General features: G+C 39.8%; 2 protein-coding genes across 5 annotated transcripts in view; one reads left to right on the top strand and one right to left on the bottom strand.

Moving 5' to 3' along the window:
- Positions 1-424: 424 nt before the first annotated feature.
- Positions 425-3,838, bottom strand: LOC130435627 (ATP-sensitive inward rectifier potassium channel 1-like). The gene is made up of 2 exons (XM_056766385.1): positions 3,618-3,838; positions 425-2,218 (listed from the first exon to the last, which is right to left on the bottom strand). Exon 2 carries the CDS (start codon positions 2,209-2,211, stop codon positions 1,093-1,095), a length of 1,119 nt encoding a protein of 372 aa, XP_056622363.1. The 5' UTR covers positions 2,212-2,218; positions 3,618-3,838; the 3' UTR covers positions 425-1,092.
- Positions 3,839-16,809: 12,971 nt separating this feature from the next.
- kcnj5 (potassium inwardly rectifying channel subfamily J member 5) overlaps positions 16,810-17,476 on the top strand; it is a 36,056-nt gene continuing 35,389 nt past the window's right edge. For 2 of the 4 annotated variants that reach the window (XM_056766534.1, XM_056766529.1), the window contains exon 1: positions 16,810-16,940. The gene's annotated coding sequence lies outside the window, so the exon portion shown is untranslated. Of the gene's footprint in view, positions 16,941-17,026; positions 17,234-17,476 lie in introns of all 4 variants that reach the window. The other 2 variants (XM_056766533.1, XM_056766530.1) reach the window with 2 other exon arrangements.

Raw genomic sequence — 17,476 nt, 5'->3', positions numbered from 1 at the left:
CGTAAACCCCAATTTCAGGATCATAATGTCCTACGTCATCTGGATAGTATTTATTTATTTGGATTTTTTACCACTGTTTTGTTGAGGAGAGATATTAGATCGTGCAAACATCACTGACAGTTCTGAGGTGAATGAGCTGAGATAATAAAAGCTAAAGTCCTCATTGCAGTGCAGGTTCATTCATTGAAAAGCCCACATGTGAACAGTCATGTTTATAAAAACATCAAATCAATTCCTCTGCAAATGCTTTGAAAGGCATGAGATATCAAAGATGGAGAGTTTGTCTATTTGACTTGGAGAGCTATAGAGTTGTCTTGTGCGCCATCATGTGGTCATTTTTCTGCAAATTTCAGTTCATCAATGATTGACAAGGTTTTTTTTTATAAATATGCGATCATAAAATGCAAATTATACTGCAGACAAATTTCTTTTTTGTTTATTTTGTTTTATTAGAAAATTATATTTACAAAGTAAAAATTTCATTTTTTAATTTACCATCGCAATATACAGTATATTCATTTACAACATGTACATACATTTACACCATCCCAGAGTGATTTGGAAGATAGGACATCTGCAAAAAAATCAGAGTATTTCCTAGTTCATGGGTGTTAAAATCAGTTCATATAAAATATTCAGATGAATAGATACACAGAGATTGATAGAATCAATCTCACATTAATGAACCTTCAGTTATTATTCCCATTCCCATCGCAATGACCCTGCAACGAAAGACTGCTTTCACTTTCACACTTCAATCTTTATCTAGATTTTCTTAAGAAAAAAAAGAGTAATATTGTTTTTGTTCAAGGTTTAGGTTAAGGTCAGAAAAAAGATCAACGAGGGTGAGCTCATAGGCACATGCATGCCTAAATAAATACGAAATAAATATGTTTTATAAAAACCATGCACACATTCCACCAAAAACACCACTCCAGATTTTGCTTGCACCTTCACTTACATCATTTTGCAATTTTCAATATTTGGTTTTAACAGAATAAGAGTCAATGTCCATGATCTCTGATAAAGGTCAAGATGGTGACATCACCGTGTTCCTCCAACCACCTAACACAATAAGAAGGTGACCACGATTTACATGTTTGTACCGTTGGGTCCGTCGATGTCAATCACCTCAAAGCCCTGATTTTCAATGCCATTTCTGGAGTGGTGATGGTGCCCGGCCTCATTGTGGTAGCAGTAGGAACAATGAGCAGTTGGGACCGGCAACACTTTGGCGAAGTTGGAAAAGTCCACGCGGTATTTACCCTCCTTGCTACGGGAGATGATGGGTTGGAAATCATAACCCCACATGATTTCCTGGGGAACATAGGAAGTCCTGACCTGGCAGGTGGAACTGGTGGACTCGGCCGTGCCATCCAGGAAGACCACAAGTTCAAACTCCTGCTCATGTAAAGTGTCCACCGCCATTTCGAAGAACGGACTGGTTTTATCGATCATGTGGTAGAGGGTCAAAGGGCACACGAAAAACAGATTGTCTTTGCCAGCATCTACCGTAAAATCAATGCTGACCTGATCCATAATAACAGTTTCTCCTTCAGGTGTGACGGTTGTCCGAAAGAGCTTGCCGTAAATCTGACTGCCGATCATCAGGGTCTTACGGAGGTTGGCCACGCGTATCTGAAGGCACAGCGTGCCCTTTTTGGGGCAGATGACCGCAGACTCGCTGAACGTTATGGTCTTGGCTCTCTTCTTGGGTAGGGAGATTTTTGTCATAACCACACCACACCAAAAGCAGTTGATAATGGCACCAATAAGACACTGGATTATGATCAGTGCCACTGCCCCGGGACAGGCTCTGGTTATGTATCTGTTACCATAACCAATGGTTGTTTGGGTCTCCAACGAGTAGAGAAAAGCCGTTGTCAGGCATCCAACGTTCATCACGCACGGTACGTGCTCCTCGGTGGCATTCTGCCATGTGAGGTCGCCGTTGTCTCTTGCGATCCAGTACCAGACCAAACCGAAGATGAACCAGCTGAGAGTAAAAGAAGCGATGAAGTGCAAGACCACAAAACGCCAACGACTCTCCACAAAGGTGGTCCATATGTCGAGGAAGTAAGCGAAGTGGTGTCTGTTCATCACTGTGCCGAATTCGATGTTACACCGGCCATCTTTGGTCACCAGGCGGCTCTTTCGAATACGCCGCTCTGACATGTACACCTTCATCACCTCTCTTAGGGAACGGGTCATTGTTAGTCTGGGGAAAGAAGGAAGGGATGTTAGGTGTGTACTTTGCAAGAGAAGATGCATTTACTGAAACGAGAGACAGAGGCACAAATCACTTGGGGACGTGTGTCAAGGAATGTGCTTACTAACATTTATTTAGGTATAAACACTGTGTTGTTATGCATGACATCGGAGACCCTCGGCTAAGTCTGTCCACATATTTACATGCAAGAAGGAAATGTGAGATATTTGGAAAATTGAATTTGCAAAGTAGTCCTAAAATTATATACATTGTATTCAGTGTATAGGTAAAACTGAAGCTTCGTTTTAGGTTATTAAACACAAACTGTGATCCCCAAAATAAGAATTTGGTTATTATTCATTCGCCCTCATGTCATTCTTAACCTGTATGTGAATCTTATGAAACACAAAATAAGATATTCTGAGAAATTTTTCTGTGGATTTGTGTCTATACAATGGAAGTCAATGAGGCACAACGTTGTTTGGATACCAACGTTCCTCTGAATATCTTCTTCTGTGTTCTGCAGAGCAAAACAGTTATACAGGTCTGAAATGACAAGAGGGTGAATAAATGATGAGATTTCTAATTTTTGGTTGACTATCTTTTCAAACCGACACTCGGGTCCTTTATGAAGCCGCTGTGTAAAACAATATCAGCGCTGATCATTCACTACACTTTTTTTGGCATAAGTCCACGGAAACCGTTGAGATAGCCCGGAATTACTGATATAAATAAGGAACAGGAACAGCGATATTAAACACGATCACAGTGGGTGGGTTTTCACTGCATTGATTCATCCTCTAACTGTCAATGAGCAGAAAAAAAGTGCAAATTGGTTAAACCAATAAGTATAAACTGGCAATTAAAAGCATTCTTTGATTCGCCGCCGAACAAGGGCACTTGACACATTTAGGATATTTCTATGTACTCAATTACGACAGTAAATAAAAGCTGTGATAAATGCGTGCATCGCATGACACTGCGTTCAGGGCAGTTAGCTGTGGGTAATCTCTGCTTATCAGTCATTTATGAGGGGCCATTGAGATGGCTCTCGATCTGTGCACGCTATCTCTGGAGGGTGCTTAATGTTTAATGCAGGGTCTATTAGAATACATATCAACTCTGTTCCAAAGCTCAATTACACTGCAGAATAGCAAGCATTCAGCCCAGCCGGAGGAACCCGCAGTTCCCATCCGCAACCGATCATCTGCTGAGCAGATTTATGAATTTAATGTTCCCAAAATACCTTGAGGAATATTGGCACTGATGAGTGAACCAGACTGGAGGACGTCAAGATTCGTAAATGAGTCTAATCAGTCTCACAGACCAGACTCAAAGCCCCCCCAAAATGAGGAGGGCTCCAAAATGAGGAGAGCTCATCACCAAAAATGTTTTGTTCTCAGCTTACCTGGATAATCTTCAATTGATATCCAATAGGTGGAGGTGTGAAACGTTGATGTAGATCTGTCGTTGTCAATCTATCGCTCTCTCCTTCAGCTGCTTGTGTTTCAGTAGTCCCTTCTTTTAAACGTTAGCTAAAGCAGGAAATTGGAAACAAATATGTTATTCATTAATAACCCGAGTCCCTCCTCACTTTCACACTCCGTTAGTCCCTTTGGCTCTTGCTCATTTTCTTCCCATCCAAAGGTGTCTGAAGCACCTCATGCCCAATTTTGTCCTTTTATATTCTCCCTTCCCACTTGCGCAGTCATGCCGTGTTGATATGTACACAACTATCGACAAACGTACACACGTAGATGCTTTACACAATTGAAGCGTGCAGGCCAGGGTTTCTGACATACACACACATGCACAGATGCATGCATGCCCTTACAAGGAAGTACCACTCAACAGGCCGACACGTTAGGCCGACTCACACTGTTACAAATGTACTGTTAAGGGTACCCCCATAAAATCATATCACATACTACTTTACCGTAAACATCCGTCCCTCGTGGTGATGTGATTTTGAATGTTGCATGAAGTGATGCTGTTATGGGACAGTTATAGGTCAAAGGCAATCTCCGAATCAAGGTCAAAGGTAAAAAAATAATTTTGAGGATATACACCGGAGAAGATTGAGGGTCAATCAAGATTATGAGGTGTTCAGAAATCAGTGTCTCTAACGGGGTGTGTTTTATAATTACTGTAAAGATAATATGTGCAGGTCCAGTGGACTCAGAAGTGATATTAGCAGAAGGATTATAAAAATATAACATGCGCTCAGTGTAAAGGAATTTCCAGAAGAAATCTCACTGCTTTATGGGTGACAGACATGAGGAGCTTTGTGAGGTTCGCGGACCGGCGGGGTTTTCAGACTGGCTTTTTGAAAGAAATCTCAGATCTGTCTCTCGTTCATCTTTTGTTCTGAGACATTGAGTAGAAAATGACAGCACTCTTATCTTCAGATCTAAAAGCTTTTTCCTTTTTACAAAGGCTGACCCTATAGCTGAAAGTTTTAGTGAATTTAAAGTGAATTTAATTTGACATCTGTAACGAGGTTACAATTAAAAACATTTAACGAAAAGCATAAGGAATATATATTTTACGATAAACGATTTAATGTACAGTTGTGGAAACAAAATGAGTTAAATTATTTTCTGTTCTTCTGAATTTATTATGTAGGTATGTGTGGAGATAAAATTATCATTTTTATTTCATTCAATTTGTCCCAAATTTCCAATTTAAATATTGTTTGTTTTTGCATTCTCGAAAACGGGAGAAACAGGTCAAAATAACAGAAAAGATGCTTCAAATACTGAAAAGAAAACATGTTCATATTCACTTTTAAGCAACACAACAGTAATCTTTGTACATGTATTTAGAAAAATATATTTAATAATTTTTCAGAACCTAGTTAGAAGTATTACTTTGATCTTGAGGGATTCTTTCTATGGCTTCTAATTTTTCTTCTGTGACAAAGTGACAACAAAATCATAAAGTCAAATATCCTTGAAGAGTCTTTAAAATAAGTGCATGGTATTCAACTTGTTATTATTTTGATTTAGAAAATACTTGGAAGACACTGATCTTGACCTTTCTAGTGCGCTGAATAAACTCACCGCGCATACAGTATGTGGTACCCTGGTTCTCCTGTCATTCATGCGGCTATAATCGTTATTCAGTTCAATACCTTTATGTGCTTTGACATGCCGAAGAGCAATTTCCCTCAGTGAAGGTTTCAATGGAAAATCCATAATAAGCCTTTCAATAATAACAAACCACAAAACGTTGCCCGAGGCTCCCATTAAAGACCACTGATCCCAGACAGAAGTTTTTCCACGCTGAACGTTTTATACTTGCGTAAGCGGCATAAGTGCCGAATTCATTTCATATAGCAAAACGGTTCTTGCAGTTTTGCAGAAAATGCTGAGTCTCCATGACCTTATTTTAAAACTCTTTTCTTGTTCTGCATGAAAATCAGCCAGAAGTACATGCTTTTTAACAAACCATGAAAACTCACTTTCTTCCTATGTCTGCATAAAAAATGATTCATTTTCAACATTAAACTTGCCAAATGCTTGACCTTTTGAACTTTTTCTCTCATTTAAACAATTCAAAAGAAGCGATACCCACTTAGTTAACGTGCCAAAATAAAGTATCAGTATCAGTTCACCATTCTGTAATCGTATGATATAATCACCTGTGCCAGGTGTCTGAGGGCGTATTTCGCTACTGAAGTGTGAACGTTAATGACCAGCTTAGTTCCACTGAATAACTCCAACGAATACACAGACGTCACTGTATATATATATATATTTATATATATATTTCTCCTCTCAATTGACTTCAAAAACCATTAGTTGTCGTGACTTTTGACACTGTCATTGTCCTCAGTTTTTGTGTCTTTGTGAGAGTTGTCAAATAAAAGCCAAAGCTGAAATATCTGTGATCTGATTTTCTGGAATGTATTTAATAAGTTTTTTATTAAAACCTTTAATAAGAGTTTTGTTTATCATTTACCTCAAGTCCTGGAATTCATTGTCATTCATGGCCAATGCATCTAAGCCATTTGTTTCTCTTTAAAACCGGCAAAAACCTGATTGACTCCTTAAAACAACCTTGACATCAGGACATCTTAGGCATGCTTTCAATAGTTATTAAACAATTGAGACCACCTTAATACAATTGGACGTTTCACTCGATTTGCAAGTGACCTGTGCACCAGTTCATTTGCTTATGTCTATCATAGTCAGATTCATTTGCTTTAAAGCATATGATGCCATCTTATATGACTAAATATTATTGTTTCTCATACATTAAGGTTCATAAAGACTCTTAACCCATCTCTTGCTCTTCATGCAGTTTTTTTCTTTTACTTTCTTACTTTTCTAACACACCAAAGCAGACATCTTACCCTAAACCGTGGGCTGTGAAGTTTGATGTAAACACTGTGACTCACCGTCCTCCCCAGCTGGGAAAGCATTACCTCATAAGTCGGTTAATGTTATGTTTACTGGCGGTTAATTCTTCCTTTAGACATACTTCTGCATTTATGCCTTTGTTTTTTCACTCAAACAAGTTAATTAAATAGATATATAGTACTTAAGGAAATGACAGAACTTGCTGGGATATTTCAATGGCTCGATAAACTATGGCAGTCGGAGCTGGTGTCCAGCCAACAGAGATAAAAACAATGCCAACAACCTTTGGCAAACAATACATACCTTTGGCAAACAATACATTATTTAGGTTTTGAGGTAATGCATATTAATGCCTTGCTTTTAAAGACAAAGTACTTGAGGATATTCTGCACATGCACATGCACGTGGAACCATTGCAATTCCAGAAAGTTCCAAAGGGTATCGCTACTGAGCAAACACTTTTCCACCCAGAATCAGCATACGCTTCACATTCAGTACTCACAATTAATCTGTTTTTATTAAGAATCGAACGTTTTACTGAATAGAAATAATCTGCAATCATGAACAGAAAATATTGTTAAACAGTGAACATGAGAAGAGTTCATCCACTTTTCTGCTAACATGACAAGCAGTTGCGCTCTCATATGTGGGCGATGAATAGCACTTGGAGCTAAAATGATACAGTCCTGTGTGGTTATTATGAAACTCTACTCAAGGGTTGAGTAAAGTGCACTGAACCATTGCAAGCTGTATACACAAACAGTATATGTATATATGAGTATAAACTTTTATATATTTGTATCAGTATTATCGCATAAAATGTCAGGAAGGACAGTTTATTCAATGGTTCGTAAAAGTCAATTTGTATATTTTATTTACATTTATATTATCAAATTAATATGACTCATTTCTATTTTTACTATATTGAAGTGGGCAGAGTCTGTCAAATCAAGTTAATGGTCAGAAAATAGCAGTTACAATAAGCATTAAAAACCAGTTCAACGCTGGAAAATTCCACTAGTAGAAACACAAAACAATAGGTTTTCAAGGTTGTGTTATAAATAATATCAGCTATGCACTTTTTCCTATTGAGGGGGTGAGAAATACAAAAGCACAACACACAAGGTTATTTTGTAACATTACTGTACAGTGATGCTTGTGTTCTTATTAAGAAAATGAAACAGAAAAACTTTTGTAACAAATGTAGTAATAATTTAGATTGAGGTGTTGACATATTTTCAGGGTTGTTGTCTTGACTGAACCTGCCTTGCAGTTGGCTATATCCACTTTCCATCTCTACCCTGACCATAATTTAGTTCCTGCTTGAATCATGATTCCACCACTAGCATCCTATTTTCTGTTTGCTTTCATTAGAGCAGAGAACCTAGTTTTACATTATTGTGTTGTCTTAAATGCTATTTTGTTAATATTGTTCAAAACAAGGGGTTTCATGACAGGCATTTTACATTTTGTAAAATGTTAAGTGAGATGGTGGAAAGAAAGAAAGAAAGAAAGAAGAAAGACATTCATCCCAGCTAAATTGCTTTTAATATTAGGTTGTAATGGCATGACATTTGATTTTTTTGCAAAGTGAGTAAGATATGGCAAAATGTGAGTCCAATAGGGAGATATCTTGAGCAAGATATTGAGTCAGCAGTTTTGAGGTATATGAAATGCAATGAATGTCCCTTTTTGTAAAAAATAAGCTTTTTTACAAACAAGACCTGAATACCTCATAACGTTTAACTCAACAACATCAATAGGAAAATGCAAATAATAGTTGATGTTAAAACATCATTTAGCGGCACATGTTATTTATTTATTTTTCTTTTTGTAATCCTCAATAGGAAAATATGCATCATTATTCTTGTTATAACAAATTCTTAGAAGCCTATGTTTAGTGTTTTCCAGACTGTTTGCATTGCTGACAATGTTTGGGACACTCTCTCTATGGGACTCTCCAACATTTTCTCAGATCTTTTTCTGCACTTAAAAAAATAAATATCACACTAACATCATCTAATTTATCCTCTTCCTCCGCGGGAAACCGACTCTGAGTTTCTGAGCAATACCTAAAGCCAGCTGCAGGCTATACTACCCATAAGTAGTAACACTGACCACTGCATGCACCTCTTCAGTTATTATAGGTTGGATTAAAGTGTTGCAGGTGGGTTCCCCCTGAGTCTAGTTCCTTGTGTGGTGTTCCATCTAATCGTTTTTTTCTTGTCACTGCATGATTTAAAGCTTCTGACAAATTGCCTTGACCAAATAACTTCTTCTCATCATTCCTATATAATATACAACATATTTGATTGCAGTACTGTTTAAATCATTGTTAAAGCTGTTCACAACCCAAATTACATTCATAATGTGACAGAAATCCAGTCAGAGATCCAACGATTGAATCATGTAAAATGGCCTGAAAACTAGTTTAATGCTGCAAATCCTGCTAACAAAAACACTAAACAACTGGCTTTCAAGGGAAATGACTGAAAATATGACTGAAATTTTCCTATTGAGAAGAAAAAGGGGGGGGGGGTAATCTAGTTTATGTTGTAATGTCAACTATGATGTAAATGCTCTTATGGAAAGTTCCCATCCCATTGGTCAATTGGGAATTTTACAACTAAATGTACACAACATGCACACATGATGCTAAATAACATTATCATAACAAATAAAAGGCCATCAAACAAAAGCAGGATGAATTTGTGGGATGAAGGTATGATAGTGTATGGTTTTTGTGTTCAATTGCTTATCCGCAGCTATAGCAAAATAACAATATCAAAATGTTAGCCCGGAACACAGATTTCACGCAAATATTTTAGGTTAAACTAGGCCCTATGTGTTTGAAATCAGCATTCAAAACCACTGCAAACAAAACACATTAGTAATTGGTGCATTCATTTACCAATCCTGAAAACACCAATGAAGGTAATCTTCATCATTTATTCCACAAATGGTTTTAAAGGCTGAGCTCATCCTCACTGCTGGAGCCAATGCTGCACTCTTCTTCCTGCTTAAGCCATAAATCATAGCTGCGTGCATTCGTTTTTTTTATACATGACTCAAAGTAGTCTTGCTAATGCATGAATACATTTATAGTTAGAATTTGATTTACATTTACTCTAAAAATGAACTACTGTAATTCTTTGTGGTACATAACTGCCATATTGCCATAAGTCATTTGTCTATTTTGCCTACAGAGTTTCTGCCTGGATAAACAAATCAAATGTCATATGGTTTGAAAACAGAATTATTATTGGATACTTCAAAGACAAATGCAGTGCAACAATGCAACCATATTAATTTTCAGCATTGCAATATACAAGAAAATTAGGCAAAGTGTTTGGGGTGAGATTTGGTGTCAAATAAACAGGACATTAGAAATGAGGTGAAGGTTACCTGTGATCTGCATACGTTCTTTATTACATAAGGCTTTTCCGAAGGCCTATTTTGTCTTTTATTAATGCTCAATATGCACACAGGTTTCAAGTGCATTCACACATTTCATTTCTAACTATTTCGTGCATGTGTCCTTCTAACGCTGTATTGTTCGGTGTGCTTAGCTCTGCTACACAAATACAATTATGTTGTCCCTCTTGAAGTGTGTGTGAATACATTAGACCCTGAGCACAAGCAACACTTCAGCTTGTGTATTTACAAAACTACTGAAATGTACAAAAAATAGTCTGCCAACCCACACAATATATCAAATTAAAACAAAAGCAGAATAATGACATCATCGAGCATTAGTAGGGACTGGAGCATTGTGAAATAAATGAAAACATCCCCAGAGAAAAAATGGAAATTATGTATTTTAGATGAGTGAAGAACTTAGTATTCAAATTTAGGTATCATCACATCTTGTGACATCCTGCCTTGGCTTAATCTCTAAGGGGGACCCACAGGAGGCTAAATCACTGTGCCACTTTCAAGGGCCATAAGTTCTTAACCTCCAGCATAATTTCTCTGAGGATCTCAGCGGAAGTCATGCTCTTTGCCCACCATGCAGGCAGATCCCTCAGCTCAAGACCTTCTTCTAGACATTGTTAGCTACAGGCTGTGCTGTCCTATAACTCCTGCCGGACCCCAATACAAACTGAATTCTCTCTCATCCTTTGCAATCTATTTTGTGCTTTAGCTTGATTTCAAACAATTCATAAAGATCTGATAGACTTGTCACAACGCAGGCGGTTGCAGAACTGGAAGGAACCCAGGAGAAGTGCTATTTCCTAACTGAGAAAACAAGCTATGGAGGCCACCTCCTACAGCAGTGAGGAGTTTTAGTGGAGACACTCACATGGTCTCGCCAATAGGGAAGAACTCATGGGAGGATGTGCGGACTGTAAGGGAGTGTCGCGAGAGGTGGAGGTCCACCTAGGAAGGGTTAGGGGCCACCAACATGGGAGCCACACTATGAGGATACATCAGATGGAACCGCCCAATTGGGGGGATAACTACGTGTAGAGCACTAGGTCCGGTCAGAGCTATCCGCTAGATGCTCAGGTAACACCCAGCCTAGGGGGGAAGGGCTCCTCTGCCCAACCCGGCCCCAGGTAGTGCTTAGTGATAGATGGAATAGCAAGTCTTCGCCAAATAGGGGAAAGAAAGGAGGCTGAATAGAGCACTGACCCACCCAGGAGGGAGGAGGCAATTTCGCGAGCATACGCACCACCGGCTGCCGGTCTGACTTGGTGGTACCATGCAAGACTCGGGCTGACACTGCCTCCACGTGGAGGCTGTAGCCCAACACGCGGCTCTACGTATGTAGCGGGCAGGTACGGGCGAGCTTTGGACTTGTACGCCATAGTGGGGACGTCCACAATCCAGTGCGCCAACCTCTGTTTGGGGACAGCCTTTCCTGACCTCCAAAATAGACAGAGAGCTGCTCAGAGCTTCTGAATTAAATCGCATAGACGAATCGTGTTCCCTAGCCACCGTGATGGTCTGGGAAGCGCCAAGTCCCAGGGACCGAGACAGGGGGACTGGGGGTTCGATCTGCTTTACCCACCCTGCGGGGGGTGGTACGATAGCTAGCAGTGCATCTCCCTCGCCGTAGGGAGGGGAGGAGAGCGGCTCTGTTGACTTACCTACCCTTACATCGCACCGTCGGATTGAGAGTGCTGATGGCTGCTGAGTATGGCCGACATCGTGTCTCGCTGTGACACTGTGTCAGGTTGCTGAACACCGTCCAGTGGAGGGTGAGAGCGTCTGTGAGAAAGACCCAGATAGAGAGGAAACTCTTTTTGTGAGAATGTGGGCGCTAGGACCCCGAAGGGGCCCAGCTGTTGGTCGGACAGCTGTCAGAGGCTCCAGAGCCCCATGAGCCTTCTGAGTCTCCAGAGCCTTCAGAGCTCCCCAAGCTTTCAGAGCTCCCCAAGCTTTCAGAGCTCCCCAAGCCTTCAGAGCTGCCCAAGCCTTCAGAGCTTCCCTCGCTGTGCACCATGTTGTGGCGTTCGTGCTGGCATGCACCGTGGGTGGTTGGGCAGCCCAAGAATTCCCCATGAAAATTTGGGGGGTGAGGAAATATCACACCCATGCTGCCATGGCCGGTACTACTGCCCTGAAAAAGAATTTGAGGACCCCCCACGGTAAGTTCCTCCTCGCAGCGGTTGTCCTGGCTGTTTCAAGCAGCCTCACAGCTGGACAAATGCTTCCTCCTCCACCCCCATTTCCACCGCCATGGAACTGTCACAGGTACCTCTGGCCCCATGCCTGTTTTCTCCTGTGTTCGCCATGAACTCCGTTTCCCATTACGCCCCACGCTCTGGCACCTGTCCCCGGTTTGTAATCATCGCACTGGCCCTTCATCACTTTCATCACTGGACACTATTACTCAGCCTGTTTTGTGTTTCTTTGTCTCGTCTTGAATGTAATGACAAATGTAAATGTATTTGTAAACGTTATATTCTCCCAATCTTGTTCAATATAATTAAAGTGATTTGTTACGTACATACTTTCGTCCGTGTTCTGTTCCGTTACACACCTGTACTTTAAGGACCTCTTACACATCTACAGATTACTATTGTCTCCATGCATGAGGTTTTGTGTCTTTAATGCTTATCTGTTCCGGTCTGCTGTTGTCCGGCTAGCCCTTCAAGAGTATCCACATACTCTTAATTTATCCAGGCCCGCTTACCAATAACTATATAATGTAAATTAAAAAAAAATTTATCTGTCTCATTTCTATACAACTCATGGCCTTCTTAGTAAACAACAGATAAGTGCACTCACTCTTTCCTTTGGAAGTGGAACCCTTTAATTATTTTTAATAATTTTATTGTGAATCATTTTGAATCTAAATTGTTATGATTTTCCTATAGTTCAATATTTCATACTCCAGCTCATCACGTCACTCATAACCCCATACTGGAAAATCTTCCACAAAGACTTGGGCGGAGCATCACTCCACTTCAATTGTCATTCTGCTGCCAGTTTTATTTAAAAATGCAATGGCTGTTTTCATACATCCAATCAAATCGCAGAGAAAGACGGAAGCCACGCCCACCATTTTTCTCATTAGTAATTTCACTTGGAAATGCGCCACAATACGGAAGTAAAAAAATAATAGCTTCCGGTACACAGGGACTTTAATATGCAGTTTTGATGTCACTGATCAACTTTATTCATCAGTTCCCAAATATGACAGATCAGAAATAAATTGGATGTTTAAGTGACGTCGTGATTCATTTACACATTGCGTTAACTGAGCCCACTGACCAAAGGTTTCGATTCATTCACATTTTTTGCTTAACATTGTAAGCACAATATCTCACTCTCTGCAAGCAGCTCACACCCGGCATTAAGCACTCCCAGCATCAACAAATCATTTTCTGCACTTTTCCATCTCTCTTGCGCCCCACTTATTCCCCAAAGGCACGAATGTGCAGAAAGTCCACCCCCGACAAACACTTAACCCTGTCAAACCACTGACAAACTGACAAACTATTACGAATCAATCAGATTCTCCTGCTTTAATTATCACCTTATGTGTGCAGTTAATCTAATCAATATTTGAGACAGCATGCTAGAGCTTACAATAGTGGAATGTTACGATTGCAATGTGTAAGTGACTTTTCAACAGCTTGAAACATTACAGGAAGTTAGTATTGTCACCTGTATTTAAATAATCTTGCTCACTTTATGAAGTAACCATAGCAACATCCATTTTTTATTAAGATCAATATTAGACAATGTCTTGGTTGAATAGCTTTTCTCATTTAGCTTAAAGTGACTGTACAAAAATAATGTTTGTTGCATGAGACAAACGGCAAAAAGAAAATATTTTTCATTCTCCTCTGGAATTGGGCATATCCACACGGAGCAATGATGTCCTTCCGCTAAAATCTCATCCCGCTCTGTTACATCCGGCGCCATAGGGAACAATGACGTTTCGCTTCAGGATGCACATAGTATTACGATCAACAACGTAAGTCTAATTATTCAAACACTTCGCCATACGACATACACGTATAGTGCTCTACCGTATCCATTTCCTTTCTGGCCTTTTCGTCCACAGATCATGCCACGATAGCTTATAACCTTCCTCTCAACCCCTAGCGATCGCCCTAGAAAACAACTAACAAGCTTGGAGAAATGAAGGACCAAGCCCTTGATTACACTTAGAGGATTGATAACCCATTGAAAATGTTTATTGATTTTACAATCACAGGACCAGCTGATAGATGTGGCAGCAAGTAATGCTTTATCACATGTTGAGAGAGAAAGAAAAAACTAAACTCACAATCCAGGTAAAGATGGTACAACCATGGGGATGATTCTAGGCTTGAATTATATCTTGCTTGACAGACAACTTTTTACATAAATTAAAATTGTATCTTATTGTCAGAATTGTGTCAAAGAGGCAACAGGGGCATGTTTGGTTGTATTTTATTGTTTTGGTGTTAAAGGCTTTTATTTTAAAGGGCAATGTTTGGATGAGATAAATTGACCTTGTGGCAGTAGCAACTATTTCTTAGACAGGTTTCCTTGACCAAACATTGCATCACATATCACCAATGACTGAACTCACTGTCCTGAACAGTCTACTCATTAATATGCAAGGACAAGTTTAATTAAGATATTGTTTAACACTGTTAAAACTTTTATTTTAATCATTTGAGTATCGTGATAAACTTGAGTATCCGGCACAGAGCTTGCAAGGATCTGATTCTCTAGAATATTAAGTTTGTGCCTCTTTGTTAAAAATTATTTTATTGGTGTTCAGAAATGCTTTACCTCCCTCGCTGCCATGCTCTCTCTCTCTCTCTCTCTCTCTCGCTTTACTTATGGCAATAAGTAAAATACGAGTAATATATATAATGAGTTATACGTTAAAGTGTATAATATCATTGATGCATTTGCTGGACGAATTCACAGAAGTATTTTTATCACTATACTGCTAATCAGAAAAAGTTAAATATGCATACTTAATAAAGATTATTATACGTATTTTCCTTTGAGCTAAACTAATTCCCTGACTGTAATTGTTGTTTTAAATAACTAATTTCATGGATATGATCTTGATAGATCTGGTGGAGAATCATATTTGGTGAGCTAAGCTCATCATTATTTTAACATGCAGCTAAAACCGTTACATGGTATATATTAGCAGACACATCATTTATGAAGACATATTTAATATTTATTTTCGTCTACGTAAAAAACGTAAAAATGAACCTGAAAAAGTGGCTTCAGTAGGATCCTTACTGGATGAACTGGACCACTATGACTTTTTACTGGACTTTACATTCTCAAAATTCAATTTATCGTTATGAATAGTATGAGCTCTTAAATCTATCACCGCTGGGTGGAGACAAGATGTGAGGAGAGTCACATGTGTGACATCTTGTGTGTGTGTGTGTGTGTGTGAATACTGTATGTGCAGACTGCAGAGTCATAAATCCGAGTCCAGAGGTGTTAGGGGAAGTGGCCTCAAGTTTAACCTTGCCGTAGTTTTACCTGCCACCCGAAACAGCTGCTCACCATTCAAATGACCTTGCAGAGGGAAGAGAAGCAAATAGCCAATATTATCTCTCTCTCTCACTCTGTCTGTCTGTCAGTCTGTCTCTCTTGTCTATCACACTCTCTCAGTCAATTCAAGCCCACTCTCTCCATGTTTTCTTCTGGAAGGAAATTACAACGCATGCTTACTAAACATAGTATCGCTATTTCAACCAGTGTTGTTTACGTCCATCCAATTTAACCAGATGGTAAATGTGCAGAAATTGATTTTTATGAATTATTTAATCATAGCAATATAAACACAATTAATACTACTATTTATGATCATTATTAAATGGGACTGCACATATGTCGCTCTTCTATACTTCAGGAAATTTTGTTTAGTTCATTTAAGAGTCTCAATAAAGATGTTTCTTATAAAATTACTATGAAGGAATAAATTAGGACTATTGTTGTTATTATATATTAAATTATGTTATATTCACACAAGTCAATGTTATTTTCAAAATGCAATTAACGTTAATTTAATATGTCAACGAAGTTTGATTCAAAAAAATTATTTATTGGCAGCAGTCAATAAATGATGGAGAAGAGTATTTTGACCGTGCATATATCCAGACACGCAGTGATGGAGCGATGCTGTACATCCTGGCGCAGAATGCCATATTAAGGTAGACTGCTTCATCCTCCACCAACTTGCGTTCTGATCCACAAGATCAAGAATTTCCGCGCGCAAATTCAATTCAGCCCTGATTCTGTAGGTGGCGTTTGCACGACATCTGATTTGCATAATTCTAAAACACTGCAGACAGCAAGTGCAAAAACAAACGCTGCTACCAGCGGCGGCAAATATTCCTAGCGAAATTCCTCCCACAATATTCATCAGTCTTCTTTTATTGCGCTGTGATCTGTCTTCCCCCAGGCCGTTCAGATGGTGAAATATTAGAGAAATTGATTATCGGGCAAATCTCGCTCCATTCTCTCCCTCTCCTCTCGTTTGCATCTCTTTACACAGTTCTGTAAACCTCAGCCTGAAGATTTAAACTCCGTATGTTAAGATGCATTCACACAAACACACACACACAAAAAGGACAAATCCTTTGAGGGTAGACAGAGGAACAAGGGTCGGTGGGGGAGGAAACATCCTCTCCTGCACATTGTCCCATCTCTCGCTCTCACTCACTCACTCACTCTCGCTCGCTCTCTCTCTCGCTCTCGTTCACTCTCGCTCGCTCTCTCATCCCTCCAGGAGAGCGAGCTAAGGAGGTGGTGAATCGCTGTATGAACAGAATCCATGAGGCTGTTGAGATGAGCACATCAGAGCTGGAGTCGGAACAGAGCGCGGATGTCGTAACATGCCTCCCCTGACATAGCAAAGCTACCTCTGCGCTCAGATGAAGGTAAGTCTGAACCGATTTGAGCGTTTGTTTATGGACCTGCATGCGGTCATCATTGAATGGTCTTAATGTCATCTGACCCCCTTGAGATGGGCCGTTGGTGAGAGGGGATCCATGCTGCACGCTGAGAAGCAGAGAGAGCCGAAACAAGGGGGTGAAAGGATTACCCATCAATGACCCCTGTCCCACGGCGACTGCACGCATCTGCTGGTTGTCCAGCATGACGCCCCGCTTTGGATCTGAAATGCATTTTAAATGCATGTCTAGGATTTCATCAGCATAACGGTTGTGAGGCAGTGAGTAAGCGTGCGAGGCACAAGTGTACTTGTTTTAGTGCATTGCAGGAGTTTGCGTGCGCGTCAGTGATGTTGCAGAAGTTGCAGCGGAGCGATGCATGCGTGAATGGTGATTGCATTGGGCTCACCCTGTGAAATGTGATTGGTAAGAGGTCATTTCAGACTCTCATTTGGGAAACTTTGTCTGCATTCAGTATAGAGCTATAAAATCGAGGCAGAGCTACAGTATTTGCTTGGATGATT

The sequence above is a fragment of the Triplophysa dalaica genome, chromosome 14, assembly GCF_015846415.1.
Source record: "Triplophysa dalaica isolate WHDGS20190420 chromosome 14, ASM1584641v1, whole genome shotgun sequence".
In the NCBI taxonomy this organism is placed as follows: domain Eukaryota; kingdom Metazoa; phylum Chordata; class Actinopteri; order Cypriniformes; family Nemacheilidae; genus Triplophysa; species Triplophysa dalaica.
The sequence above is the reverse complement of the archived record's forward strand: the minus strand, read 5'-3'. Positions and strand labels throughout refer to the sequence as shown.